Source organism: Rhinopithecus bieti, unplaced genomic scaffold (genome assembly GCF_001698545.2).
Source record: "Rhinopithecus bieti isolate Rb0 unplaced genomic scaffold, ASM169854v2 scaffold_34943, whole genome shotgun sequence".
Taxonomy (NCBI): Eukaryota; Metazoa; Chordata; class Mammalia; order Primates; family Cercopithecidae; genus Rhinopithecus; species Rhinopithecus bieti.
In genome coordinates this window covers 34187-49079 of record NW_016815584.1, presented here as the reverse complement: position 1 = coordinate 49079, position 14893 = coordinate 34187, and the positions used below count along the sequence as shown (strand labels likewise).

At 39.1% G+C, this 14893-nt stretch overlaps 2 gene segments (V, D, J or C); both read left to right on the top strand.

Moving 5' to 3' along the window:
* Positions 1–527: 527 nt before the first annotated feature.
* Positions 528–1258, top strand: LOC108516104 (T-cell receptor alpha chain V region PHDS58-like). The segment is given in 2 exon segments: positions 528–794; positions 909–1258. Coding segments are annotated over 2 exon segments (501 nt in total).
* Positions 1259–10032: 8774 nt separating this feature from the next.
* On the top strand, positions 10033–10741 carry LOC108516103 (Ig kappa chain V-VI region NQ6-8.3.1-like). The segment is given in 2 exon segments: positions 10033–10251; positions 10398–10741. Coding segments are annotated over 2 exon segments (396 nt in total).
* The last annotated feature ends 4152 nt before the right edge of the window (positions 10742–14893 follow it).

The following is a 14893-nucleotide window of genomic DNA, read 5'->3' as shown; positions in this document are numbered from 1 at the left end:
TTTTTTTAAAGCGTATAGAACTAAAATCCCAAAGGGCCATTTCCTGTGTGGGGAAGGTCAGAATCAATGATGGTGGATGGAAAATAAAATAACTTGATCTGACAGTGTTTAAACATTTCACTAAAATACCTGTACAGAAATTTAAATTTCTATGAAGTGTAATCTATCTATATTTTTTCTTATGCTTTTTGACTGTCATGCTTAGAAAATCAATGACCATTCTAAATTTATTTTAAAAGTTTTTTATTTTACTTAAAATATTAAATGTTATGTCTTTTGAACTTTATTTTATGACAGGTATTAAGGTAGGCATCCTAGCTTATCTGTTACCTTCTAAATGATTGTTAGGATTACACATTTTCCCCATTTTTAACTAAATTTCCATATGTATTTGTATATTTGAACTTTATATTCTACTTCATTAAGCCCTATATGTGGATTTTTAAAATAACATTCTATTTCAATTAGTATAGCATCACACTTTGTCTTACTAACTGAGGAGGAAATTCTCCTCTGAATTTGAAGGTTTCCTGAAGCCTGAGTTAGCTGCAGTATTGTATTTGGCCTCTAGAGGGAGATATTACACAAATTGAATTTGATAGCCAAAACAACCTGATCTTTTGAAGAACAGCTTTTGCTTCACATGCTGGGCAAACTCATCCACCTCTCTATCAGAGTGTCTATGTGGCTGAATTGTTTCCAGAAAAGACCTCCAGAAAATAGCTTCCTGTTTCTTCACCGCTCAGACATGAAGCCCACCCTCGTCTCAGTGCTTGTGATAATGTTTATACTCAGTGAGTAAAGCCTCTTTTTGTTCTATTTTTCTATGGTATTCTGATATACAGTAACTTTAATGAATATTATCCCCAGTCTGTAAGGCTCTTCCTGATCCAGAATTGGTGTTATAGGAGGAGCAAGAGCTCAGAGTGTGACTCAGCCCGAGAAGCTCCTCTCTGTCTTTAAAGGAGCCCCAGTGGAGCTGAAGTGCAACTATTCATATTCCGGGAGTCCTAATCTCTTCTGGTATGTCCAGTACCCCAAACAACGCCTCCAGTTACTCTTGAGACACATCTCTAGAGAGAGCATCAAAGGCTTCACTGCTGACCTTAACAAAAGTGAGACATCTTTCCATCTGAAGAAACTATTCGCTCAAGAGGAAGACTCAGCCATGTATTACTGTGCTCTAAGTGGCACAGTAGCTGGTTTTGCAAGGAAGCAGAACACAAACCCTTTAGCTACAGGAAATATTTCTTTGTAAACTCTCTGTATGGCCACAGCGGGGCATTCTTTCTCCAGAAATTAATATTGAGTTTGTCTCCTACATATTATATCATCAGTAGTCAGTTAGTTATAGATTAACCTCACAATTTTGTCCAAAAACTTCTCATTATTTACTCTGCTTAAATTAATTTTAAAAATAGTAAATGTATTTATTTTGTCTAGTAGTACAGGGAACATACTTTTGAAATAAAAACTATATTGCATGGCATAAAAAGTATTCTTTTCTTGGTTCAGAGGTACTGTCCAGGCTTCCATGGCACAGTCCTACCTCTCCAACTCCTCTGCTGCCCTACATGATCCCCACATGTGGTTGTCACCACATACCTGAGCACAGTTCCTTAAAGTGCTCTGCTGTTTCACGGCTTGTGGTTGTTCATCTTTCTGTATCTATTACCTTTCTTTCCATGAGTTTCATAGACTTTTCCTATCTCAGTTAGGGTCCAGCCAGGAAAAAAGAAATCCAATGAAGTTTAATATAAAGATGTATTAAATAATAATAAGTAATTAACTACTAATAGGTTAAAAAAAAACTCTAAAGAATATAGGAATGCACATGTAAGCAGAAGTTGCCATCTCTAGGACTAAGGTAGAATCCCAGGAAAGGAACAGATTGGCATAAGCATGAACCTCCCTGCCAAGGCTAAAATTCAGATCTCATTGGGAATATGTAGCTGGAGCCTGCTGGATGGTGGAGAAGTTTGCTGAGGTGCCAGAGAAAAATAATACTGACAAGCAGAGAAATACCTACCAGGATTACAACACAATTCATGGGAAGCCCGCAAAGGAGTGCTGCTGAACTTGCTTGTGGTAGCTGTGAAACTTGCCAAGAAACCACCTGTCAGGCTTGCCGCTGGTGTCCCACAGGCCAACCAAGCATAGTGGACAAGAAGTGTGGAAAACATACCAGAACCAGGAAGAGAAGCGTCATCCTTCTGCAGGGTCCTTCCAGCCCCCTCTACTGACAAAGCTTAATATCAAATATTTAGAGGGTCCAGATCCAGTTCACAAATAGGGTAATGAGGGTGGATTTGGAGCTGAGAGGTAATACATTGATAACTGTCACACCCTGTCCCTCGGGCTACTGATCTTTCATATGCATTCTTTTTTTCTTTCTTTCTTTTTTTGAGATGGAGTCTTGTTCTGTCGTCCAGACTGGAGTCCAGTGACGCAATCTCTGCTCACTGCAATCTCTGCCTCCCAGGTTCAAGTGATTCTTCTGCCTCAGCCTCTTGAGTAGCTAGGACTACAAGTGCCTGCCACCATGCCCGGCTAATTTTTGTATTTTTAGTGGAGGTGGAGTTTCACCATTTTGGCCAGGCTGGCCTTGAACTCCTGACCTCAGGTGATCCACCCACTTCGGCCTCCCAAAGTGCTGGGATTACAGGCATGAGTCACTGCACCTGGCCTGTATGCATTCCTATATGCACATTTCAACTTCCAGACAACAGTGAAATGACACTATGTTTCTACCTAACAAGCTAAAGCTGTCCTTGAACAAGTGAAGTTTTCATTACTTTTCCCAAATGAGATGATCCATAGTCCCAAAAACTGCTGTATGAAATTCTGACTATATCAGCCATATCTTAAGTTCAGAGGAAGTTCTACTGAATATGCTGTTATATACAGACTAAATTATAAAGTTAATCTCCAGTAATTTACATATAAAATAATTATGATAAGAAAGAGAGAGAATAAAATGGCAGCACATACAAAGAAACACCTACGTATAATGAGCAAAGAGAAAATGCATAAAGCTACTACATTCCTTGATTTCAGACTTGGTCCTGGGCTTCAATTGACATAGACAGCTTCCTTCTCTTGTTACCTATTATATATTCTTCTGCCCTCAGCCACATCATCGGTGGATTGGGGTTGCTTACCTGGTGGAATGACAAAAATCTTCGTTCTCAAAGAGTCTGAGTTCTCAATAGTCATGGCTTTTAATTTGTTGCTGTAGGTTTCCCTTAACTTTTACTATTGGGCATGAAAGTGCCATTAGGCTCCTTAAAAAATCCCCTGGGTTTCAGATGTAGCTCTCTCTATACGTGTTGTATAGCAACATCTCAATTCTCCTTAGTAATCGGTATCAATCACTCCAGCCAGTAATTTCTTTTCCTACTTGTTGGTTCAGAGGCATACGTCAGCTAAAATGGCCACATAGCAGTGTCATCTTTCAATGCAATTGAACCATTTTTTTGGGTCTCCTGGTAGACATATTCTTCCATTTAGAGAATAAGACCTTCAAACCAACGAAGCTCAAAGTCATAAAGACAGGAAGCAAAAATTACTATAGTGGGCTACTGGTAATAAGAGTGAGACAATCCATTCTCAGGACCACTTCCTTGATGTCTGGACCCATTTATTCTGGCTATGGCGGGTGGGGGGGGGGGGGCAATACCATATAATGGTTTTTGATGTAAAGCAGATACTGCATCTTGTAAGACAGAACCTGATCTTTTCAGGGTGTCTTCAAACTGGTGCCATAGCTCAATCAACAAGCCATTCCACATTTCAACAAACACTTGTGCATTGTAAGATATGTGATAAGTCTATATGATTCCATAGGCATGTGTCCACAGATGTACTACTTTGCAGTAAAAATAGTTCCTTCATTGGAGTAAATGCTGTGAGGATTATTTTGATGGTGAATTAGGCATTCTGTAAGTTTATGAAGAGGAAGCCAGCAGAAGCATTGCATACAAGGAAGACAAGACAAATTCATAGGCAAGTATATGTGTCTGTTCTAGTAAGGACATATCTCAGTCATCTCTGTGATAGAAGAGCAATCAACAGGTGTCTGGTTGGTCCCCTGGGGCATGACACCAAATGAGGAGCTCAGTATTAGTCTCTGTGATTTACAGATTAGGCGCTCAGCAGTAGCATTAGCTAAGTTAGCTTTAATAAGGGGAAATCCATGCTTTTGAGCTCATGCATAGCATCCATTCCTGCCAGCAGGGCCACTCTTTTCATGTGACCATTGAGCAAGCACTGGGATGGCTGGGAAAAGTGTTGACACATCCATAGAAGGCATCATTTTGTCCATTACAATAGTTTCTACTGCATTTGTTTTCTCTTGGTCAGTATTCACATTGAGCAAAATTATCTTGACAGTCTTTGTTCATTCTGAGAGGTCCATCAAGATACTTCTTTCCTAGATTTCCTTGCCATCGTCTTTCAAGCCTATTCCTTCTACGTCTTTTGCCATCTGGCCAAACCTTTAACAACTTCCCATGAATCATGCCTGGGATTACAGGTGTGAGCCACTGCACCTGGTTCATATGCATTCCTATATGCACATTTCAACTTCCAAACAACAGTGAAATGACACAACAGTGAAATGACAGTGAAATCATGAATCAGTGTAGATGAGCGCCTCTGGCCATCTTTTACCAGATAATGTGGATAACCAAAATGTGCCACTTGAAGGAGTAAGGAACTCCCCAGGAGGATACAGGCATGGATTACAGAAAAAGAGACAATATAAGAGAAGTTGGCATCAAAGGAATCTGAGCCACCTGCTCATGCAGCTAACTTGCACCTTATGGATCTGCCTCAATGTGGTCTCTTATGTACAATTTCCACTTGATGATTGCTTCTGGGCATGCCCAACATTATGGCTGATTAGGTCAGACAGCAGTTGGTTCTTAGTCATCCATTTTTCCTAAATGAGACATTCAGACTTTACCAAGGTAAACTGGCAATAGTTACCTTGTTATCTGTAGAAAACGGAACGTATTCTCCCAACTACTAGAAGACTATGCTGTGATTCTCCTATTGGTGTTTCCCAGAGTCTCTATAGAGCATTCTTACTTGCCATGGAAACTTTGAATATCATTGCTGGATCTGCTGAATCAAAAGACCAATGCGATGAAACAGATTGTACTGAAGCCTAAAATTGTAGAGTCTCCTGTTGCTCTGGTTTCCTCTGAAAACTGGCAGCTTTACAGATGACTCTGTAAATAGGCCAAAATAGCATACCCCCATGTGGCATAGATTGCCTCCAAATGTAAAATAGTCAGTCAAATGTGTGCCTCTTTTTCTGTGGTAGGTGGTGTGGGGTGCAGCAACATGTCTTTCACCTTGGAAGAGATGTCTCAATATTCTCTGGACTGTTGAACCCCTGGAAACTTCGCTGAAGTGACAAGTCCTTGAATTTTTGTGGAGTTTATCATTAAAGGCGTTGATCTTCAACTTCCAGCTCAAGAGCTTCTTATATTTTAAGCATGTTATGGCTTCTGGAGCTACTCGCCCCCTTCCTGACAACTCTGCAGTATGTTCTGGTAACCATCACAGTATATTAAAACTTTATCTTATCTCCTCTTCCTATTGAGCTGAATGTTCCAGAGAAGAGCCATTATGTTCTCTCTGGCTTTTACCTAACCTTCTAACACAGTATGGAGCACACAATATGTACACAGTAAAGGAATATTAAATAAATTCATTTAAACAAATATAAAAATTAGCAATCCTCTCCTGTGAGCATGTGAGTCAACCTCCACTAATGTGATTTCACTGGTTTCTTCAGGGAACCGGGTCAAATCAATTAATATAGGCAAACAGTACGTTCATCTGGGCAAACAGATGCCTAATCAGGATAAGAGTTTCCTTAATTGGAAAAATAGCTTGCTCGTGAAGACAATAGTTTTATCAATAAAACTCACCTCAAGACCTTCAGCACATCATTCTACCAATCCTAAACTCGTGTATCATGAACTAGAGAAAATATCTGAGAACTAGAGCTAGATAGTGAGTTCTTGGACATGCACCCAAAAAGTGCAATCTATAAAAGAGAAAAATGTTAAATTGGCCTTAAATAAAATTGAAATCTTTGGCATTGTAGAAAGACCATGTTAATAGAATAAAAGGCAACCTATAGACAGAGAGAAAATGTTTATAAATCACACATCAGACAGAAGTCTTATATCTAGAATAAATAAAAAGCGCTCAAATCTCAGTGTAAAAAAGAGATATGTAAATAATCCGATTAGAAATAGAACAGATATTTCACCAAAGTAAAATATGGGTGAAAATAAACAAATAAAAGATATTCAATATCATTCTTCACTAGCAAAATGAAAATAAAAATTACAATGAGATATCACTAGAAACCTATTAGAACAGCTAAAATACAAAATAATAATATACTAAATGTTGGTGAGTATGTAGAGAAATGGACCGTTTTATACAATGCTGGTGGGATTGTAAAATAGTACAGCCATTCTGGAAAATAATTTGGCAGTTTTTTATGAAACTAAACATGCACTAAACCCCAGATGAACTTTATGCATACGTGCTATGTCATCACACAGAATATTAAAACATAAACTAAATATGACCACGCCATTGTGAATTGGACATCTATCCCAGTAACATTCACATAAAGTCTTATACAACATTCATAGTAACTTTATTCATAATTGCCAAAAACTGGAATCAACCTAGCGATTTTTCATGGGGTAAATGGTTAAATAAACTATAGTAGTTCATACCATGAAATAATATGACAAAAAAGGAACAAACTGTTGATACATGGAACAACCTGTACGGGACAATTCCCAAAGGTTGCATACAGTTTAATTCCATATATATAACATTCTCAAAATAACAGAACTCTAAGAGATGGTTGCTAGGGGACAGAGATTGGGGATGGGAGGGTGTTTGTGCATATAGAGGGTTAGGATGAGAGAATTCTGTGTTGATGGAACAGTCTGATCTTTATTATGTTGGTGGTTATATGAGATAAAATCAAGAACCACACATATGTATGCATGCACACACACAGAGAAAAGCAGGAAAATGGTGAAAATTGAGTAATATCTGTAGTCTAGTTAGTGGTATTTGAACAACGTCAATTTCCTGGTATTTATACTGCATTTCAGTTATATAAGATATCACCACTGAAAGAGGCTATGTGAAGAGTACACAGGGTTCTATAAACTATTTTGGCAACTTCCCATGGATTTATAATAATTTCAAAACAACTACAGGACTATAGTTCAAAAATTGCTTTCTTTCCTATCACCGCCAATCTTATCAGCAAAACCACTAAGAATTGGGAAGCCGTGAAGCCGATGGTAGTGGATGCAAATTTTCCAAAATTCTAATTTTCACTTGGAAGCTCAAATATTATCATTGGCAACAACCACTAGACACTTTATCATTTTCAAGAACATATCTTCCAACTACCCAAATCTGCTGTTCTGTCACTCATGCCTTCAATTAAAAAAAAAAAGTTCTATGAAAAACAGCTAGTTTAGCTCACAACTCAAACAATGCTCCAGTGCCTTCCACTCTCAAGACACCACTGTGTTAGTACACCCCAGATGAGCTTTATGCATACGTGCTATGTCATCACACAGAATATTAAAAACCTGTAGTCTCAAGGGTTAATTTAAAAAATTTTGCTTCTACATCTAGGACATTCTTGAGTAAAATCTTTTGCTAGTGTGGTGGTAATAATTACATACAATGACTACTAGAACATTTTGGGTTCATTTATTTTACTTGTGTTAAAATGCCAGCAACTGCATTTGCTCCATCAGTATAAATGTCAACACAGTGAAAGACTCAAATAGTATCAGCACTATTGTAAAAATAGTTTTATTCTACCTCACAGTTTCACCTCTGTCTCACAGTTTCACCTCTGTCTCACAGTTTCACCTCTGTCTCACAGTTTCACCTCTGTCTCACAGTTTTCTCAAGAGGCCAGCAATATTTCTGGTTACTTTTTGCAGATACAGCTAAATACATACAAATATTAAAAGTACTATATTTTTGACCTTCTCATTGTGAGACATTAGACACATCATTTAATTTTTTAGAACCAGGGTACATCTTTTAACTAGTATTCTAAATTTCCTCACAGACTTTTTCAAAATTATCTGGAAGAGAGCAGACACATTAAAATCTCAGTTTGTTAAATAACACTGGTTCATTGCTCAAAAAGCTTTCATATGTCTTCATTTCGCACAGAAATACATACAGATTTATTTTGGCAGTCATCTCACCCAGACCGTTCTTCTAGACTTATCTCCTGGAACTCTCCAATCTACATATTGCTCCAGCCAGCAATCTCTTCTTCTCTTCATTTCTTTTTTCCTTTCTCTGTTTTCCTCTCTTCTCTTTCCCATCTTTCCCTCTATTTTACACACAAAACATCTTAAAATCAATTTTTGAGAACATTTATAAAATACTCTAGAAGATTCTTGCTATTCTTTTTCACTGCTCTGCATCAGGACCCATTTTCTTATAACAATAATAATTTTTTAGTCACTAATGAATGTCAGGCACTGTGCTAAATGACATTTTATGATCTCATCATTAACCTTCAACAGCTCTGAAAAGTAGTATTATTATTTACTCATGACCCATGTTGTATAGCCAAGAGAATGTAGGCACAGAAGACAGAAACAGCTACTGAATTGATAGATGTAAACCTGACTTGGATGGCCTGACTACAAAACTTCCTCTCTTCCTGGACCTGCCTGCCTCCTGCCATAGAAACTAAAACTTGTAGGTGTTCATTGTCGTGGGCTGAATTGTGTTTCCACAAAATGTGTATGTAGATGCCCTAACCCCCAGCACCTCAGAACGTGACTGTATTTGGAGACAGAACTTTTAGAGGTAAAGTTAAAAGGTGGTCCTGAGGGTAACCCCTAATTCAATAAGACTGGCATCCTTAAGAAGAGATTAGGACAGACAGCACAGGCAAAGGGATGACCATGTGAAGACACAACAAGAAGACAGCCATCTATGAGTCATGGAGAAAGACCTCAAAAGAAACTAAACCTGCCAGCACTTTGACCTTGAACTTGTAGTCCCTAAAATCATGAGAAAATAAATGTTTGTGGTTTAAGCCATGCAGTCTGTGATACTTTGTTATGGGAGCCCTGGTAAACTAATACAGTACACTCATAACCTGTCTTCTGGATAGGCTTGATGTGGGCACATGGCTTGATGTGGTCACATGGCTTGGGCTCCAACAGTTAGATGAACTGTTCCCTAACTTTCACTCAGGAATTACTTGTGCAAAAAAAAAAAAAAAAAAAAAAAAAAAGGAAAAGTAAGAATTTGCTTTTTGAGAGTGGTGGTAATTACAAGATGGACATGAGAGTTTACAGAGCTACAAGGCAGTGGAATTGTAGCTACATACATTGTCCTGCATGAACAGTCTTGAATAAACTACATGCAGTATCTGGAGCTCAGGAGAGGATCCAGTGGGATATTCAGAGGAGTGGTTCTCCAGGGTGATTTTCTGTACTGCTGCTGACTTTATAGCTTTTGAGTTCAATTCTCTGACCCTATTGGAGATTCTGAGGCAAATCCAGTATTCATTAATTTATTCCTTTTCTGCTTAATTCAGGCAGAGTCCATTTCTGTTGTCCATCAATAAAAACCCTGACTTGTATATAATCTCATTCCAGGGAAAATTTTTTAAAGGAAGCTCATAGGTACATGATCAGAGGTCATAGTAACTACAGGGAATTTAACAGTGCTTCTCACAGGTAGTCTGCAAATATTGAGCACCAACTTTCGTAGTTGAGTTCTTACCTGAATTGAAATGCATCTGTTCCTATTCTAAGTTAGAACTAGAATTCAATAAAGGCAGAGACTGGAATAGCTTTATAATTTCTTCTGAGTCCGCTCTGAACTTGCATCGCCTTTCCAGAGTACATTCTAGCAGCAGGATGATGTTGCCGTCACAAGAGGGCAGTGCCTCCCTCTTCTCAGACTAACTTGGCTTTAAATCAGCCTATCTGTGTTGAAAGCAAAGGACTGAGCTTGCCTCTGACTGGCTAGGTAGGAACCTGAGACTAGGGGACAGAAGGACTAGAGATTCATCCAGTAAAGAGAGCTCACCTGTGACTAAGGAGCCTGGCTCCATTTCAGGTCTTCTCTGATTTGAATAAGGAAGAAGAATGGAAACTCTCCTGGGAGTGTCGTTGGTGATTCTATGCCTTCAACTGGCCAGTGAGTTGGGGTTTTTGGTGAGGGGAATGGCAAGACCAAACTTTAGAGCCCACAGGACTGAGGGGTAAAGTGTTCTTATTAATTTGGAAATGTAATTTGAAAATGCAGTGAGTGACTCCTGGTCCCGGACCTGTGTTTCTGCCTAGGGGTGAACAGTCAACAAGGAGAAGAGGATCCTCAGGCCTTGAGCATCCAGGAGGGTGAAAATGCCACCATGACCTGCAGTTACAAAACTAGTATAGACAATTTACAGTGGTATAGACAAGATTCAGGCAGAAGCCTTGTACGGCTAATTTTAATACGTTCGAATGAAAGAGAGAAAAGTAGTGGAAGATTAAGAGTCACTCTTGACACTTCCAAGAAAAGCAGTTCCTTGTTGATCACGGCGTCCCGGGCAGCAGACACCGCTTCTTACTTCTGTGCTACGGATGCACAGTGTTCCCCAGGAACCTGCAGCCTCTACACAAACCCTGCCAAAGCAGCTTCTTAGAAGCCCTAACAGTGGGCAGAACTGGTGGTTATGTCTTTCCGTGAAGAAGAATCTACAAACAGCTGGCAAAGTAAAAGGGGAACCCTTTCAAATTCATGATTTTTTAAAAAGCATCTGGGACTAGGGGAAAGGGCATGAAATTTGGAACAGGAAATGGAAATACCAGGCTCAATTCTGCTAATCCTGGCTACATAGGGACATTGTCAGTGTAGCAGCCTTCAATTTCCTCACTTGAAATAAAGGATTTGGATCAATGAGCCCAAAATATTACTTAATCCCTAATTTTATTAGGAAAAAAAGAAACAGTCACTGGGCACTTGTGGAAGAGGAGGAAGAGGAGGAAGAGGAGGAAGAGGAGGAAGGCTGCTCAGTTTTAGAAGGTCTCATTTGTCCTTTGTGCAGCCCTCCCAAGATGTCAGTGGGTCTTTGAGATGCATTAGGTGGCTCTTACATTCCTCTAATCGTATAAGAAGCAGTAGATTCATTAGGCATTAGAATCGGAAGGGGTCCTAGGACTCTCAACCAAGCTTTTCATGTTAGAGCTGAGGAGTAAAACCATTGCATAATAAGACAGACCATTATCTGAATCTTTGGAGTGACAGTGACAAATATCTGGATCTGATTTCACCATTTATTAATCATATGATTCCCCAGCTTCAATGTCTCTATTAGGTAAATTGGGAATTTATAAGAAAGTAACAACTTTTTCCCATCCAAAGGAGAGACAGGTGTTTGCCACTACCAGGTCCTAAAATGCTGTGTTTTGAAAGCAGTGTTTTAGTATCAAATACATAACAGTTTTCAGCTATTTATTCTTGCTCCTACTGAGAAATAAATGCTGACTATAGTTTTCTTGACACAGTTCAGATAGTACCGAAAATGTGTTTGTGGAGAAAATTAGAGCATTTGTATTTAGGTGCACGCTTTGGTGAGAAAAGTGGAGGAGGGCAGGGAAAGGTTGTATAGGACAGTGGTTCCCACAAGTCAGACCTTAACCCATCACTATTAGGTGCACCAGAATCACTAGAGCATAGAGCATCTTTGAAAATCTGGACTATTAAGCTCAATTCTGACTTACTCCATCAGCCTCCGATAAAGTGATGAATTTCAAATTTTTTTTTTTTTTAGACGGAGTCTCGCTCTGTCGCCCAGGCTGGAGTGCAGTGGCCAGATCTCGGCTCACTGCAAGCTCCGCCTCCTGGGTTTACGCCATTCTCCTGCCTCAGCCTCCCGAGTAGCTGGGACTACAGGCGCCCGCCACCCCGCCGGGCTAGGTTTTTTTTTTTTGTATTTTTTAGTAGGACGGGGGTTTCACTGTGGTAGCCAGGATGGTCTTCGATCTGCTGACCTCGTGATCCGCCGTCTCGGCCTCCAAAGTGCTGGGATTACAGGCTTGGCGCCACCGCGCCGGTCAATTTTTAATGAAATATTTTCTATATACGTAAGAGACTGGCTCAGGTTCACATTTCAAAATCCAAACAATAATGTTTTTAACAAGATTGAGGTTTTTTTTCCACACAAAGGAGCTCTGTAATAATCAGGGCTGGTGCAGTACCTTCATCATGTTACAAAGGAACCAGGGTCTTTCTAGCTTACTGTTTTTCACTCTTAATGTGTCACTCTTGTTTTTATACTTTCAAGAGACTGATAGAGATCCTTCCACTGTATACACCTTCCAGACTGAAAGAAGGAGAAAGTCAAGGGCACATGTACATGCTGGCTGAGTCAGTCTTTTCCGGAAGCTCCACCCAATGGCTTCTCCTTACGCTCATTTACTAGAGTGCTGTTCCGTGTTCCCACCTCCTCCCATCTGCAAGGGAGGCTAGGATATCAGGATTATTATCTAAGTATGTTTCTATTCACAGCAAAATTCGGGTTCTATTAGTTAAAAAAAATAGGTGATAATGGACATTTTACAGACAATTAGTTTCTGCCAGACCCTCAGTTTAGGACATATTAGGACTCATAATATTTTTGGTTCATAGCTATTTTTGAATTACCATATCCAATGTATTTCCAAGTTCTATTGAGTGTACCGCCTACCAAGTTTTCCAGAAGACATCACAACCTCTCTAACCTAATTCACCTCCATACCCAAATTTAAAATCCTCCCTAATCCCTTGCTCCTCTGCCCCTAGCAAACTTGACAGACCCCATCACTTCTCAATATAGTGCTTTGTACACAGTGAGGGTGACCTTTTCAGAGTGCAACTTTGACCATGTCAACCACCTGGGTCCTCACTGGTTCTTACAGTAGAAAAAAAATTTCATCCTGTGATTTATAAAACCCTGCATAATTTAGACTCTTAATACCTCTCCAGTATCTTTCCACAATAAGCTCCTAATTTATCTTTTTCTTCAATACTGGTCCCATCTACATTTCTTTAACACACTTTGTTCATCTTATATAACCCCCTCAAAGCAATTTTAGGATACATTCTTACTCTTTTTAAAAAATTCTTTTCTCTTCCCTTGAGAGTAGAACCCAGTAAATGCCTACTTGTTCTTGCACATCTGTTCAAAAGTCAGTAATAGAAGAAAGCTCAATACGCTGTCTTAGAATTGTGGACCTCTGCCTTTTTTAATGTGTAGTTTCTCCTTTTATTTCTTTATCTGATTAATAATTGTCTCTGTTATTACTCTATGTGCTCTGTAAGGGCAGGGACCATTATCTGTGAGCTCAGCCTTGAATCCATAACACCAAAGTATCTTAAGCACTAAGATAATCAATTTTTCCTCTTCTTTCTTCCTATTAATTTAATATAATATATTTAAATAATATACTTTATTTTAAGCCTCCTCTAAGAGTTACAATAATGTTGTTGTGAAAGAACACACAAGAAAATAAGGCTGAGTTTTTCAAACTGTATAGTCCATGGATATTTGGAATTGTTTTTTTTTTTTTTTGAGAAGGAGTCTCGCTCTGTCACCCAGGCTGGAGTGCAGTGGCCAGATCTCAGCTCACTGCAAACTCCGCCTCCCGGGTTGACGCCATTCTCCTGCCTCAGCCTCCCGAGTAGCTGGGACTACAGGCGCCCGCCACCTCGCCCGGCTAGTTTTTTGTATTTTTTAGTAGAGACGGGGTTTCACCGTGTTAGCCAGGATGGAATTGTATGAACCAATTGTTGGTGTATAATGGGAGTCAGAAAACTACGGCCTAGCATTCAAAACAACCTGCCACCTGTTTTTGTAAAGTTTTATTGCAAAATAGCCTGCCCATCTATTTACACATTGCTTATGATGGCTTCTATGCTTTAACAGCAGAGTTTAGTACTTGCAACAGAGAGTGTATGATTTCAAAGTCTGAAATATATACTATTTGTCCTTTTATAGAGAAAAGTTCACCAATCCCTGAGGTATAGAAATTAAGTGAGAATTTTTAGATTTGCAGTTTTCTGTGTGATTAGGACAAAATAAAATAATAAAGGAAAATTTCTTTTTTATTTATTTCTAAATTTTTTTATTATACTTTAAGTTCTAGGGTACATGTGCACAACGTGCAGGTTTGTTGCATAGGTATACATGTGCCATGTTGGTTTGCTGCACCCATTAACTCATCATTTACATTAGGCATTTCTCCTAATGCTATCCCTCCCCCTGCCCTCCACCCCATGACAGGGCCTGGTGTGTGATGTTCCCTGCCCTGTGTCCAAGTGTTCTCATTGTTCAATTCCCACCTGTGAGTGAGAACATGCGGTGTTTGGTTTTCTGTCCTTGTGATAGTTTGCTCAGAATGATAGTTTTGAGCTTCATCCATGTCCCTGCAAAGGACATGAACTCATCATAATAAAGGAATATTTCTAATCATCTAAATGGCTAATAGAATAGCCTTCTTGATTTTGATTTGTGTCATTTTTACCAAATTAAGGGCAAGTGGGATAATAATACTCTACAAATGAAGACATTGCAGCTGTTTAAATGGTGAAAAGTTTTTGGAAAATTTTGGTTATGATATAGAACATAGCACATAGCACTACAGATATATCACATCGTACTACAGATGGGCCACAAACTCCCAAGAACCTGTAGCTTTCCATTGAAAGAGGATGTATTGCAAACATTGATTGTTTGTATATATCAACATACAATTCAATAGACACAAAAGTAGCAGTAAATAAAAAACGTATTTTTTTCAGTGCTGAATTCTTGGGT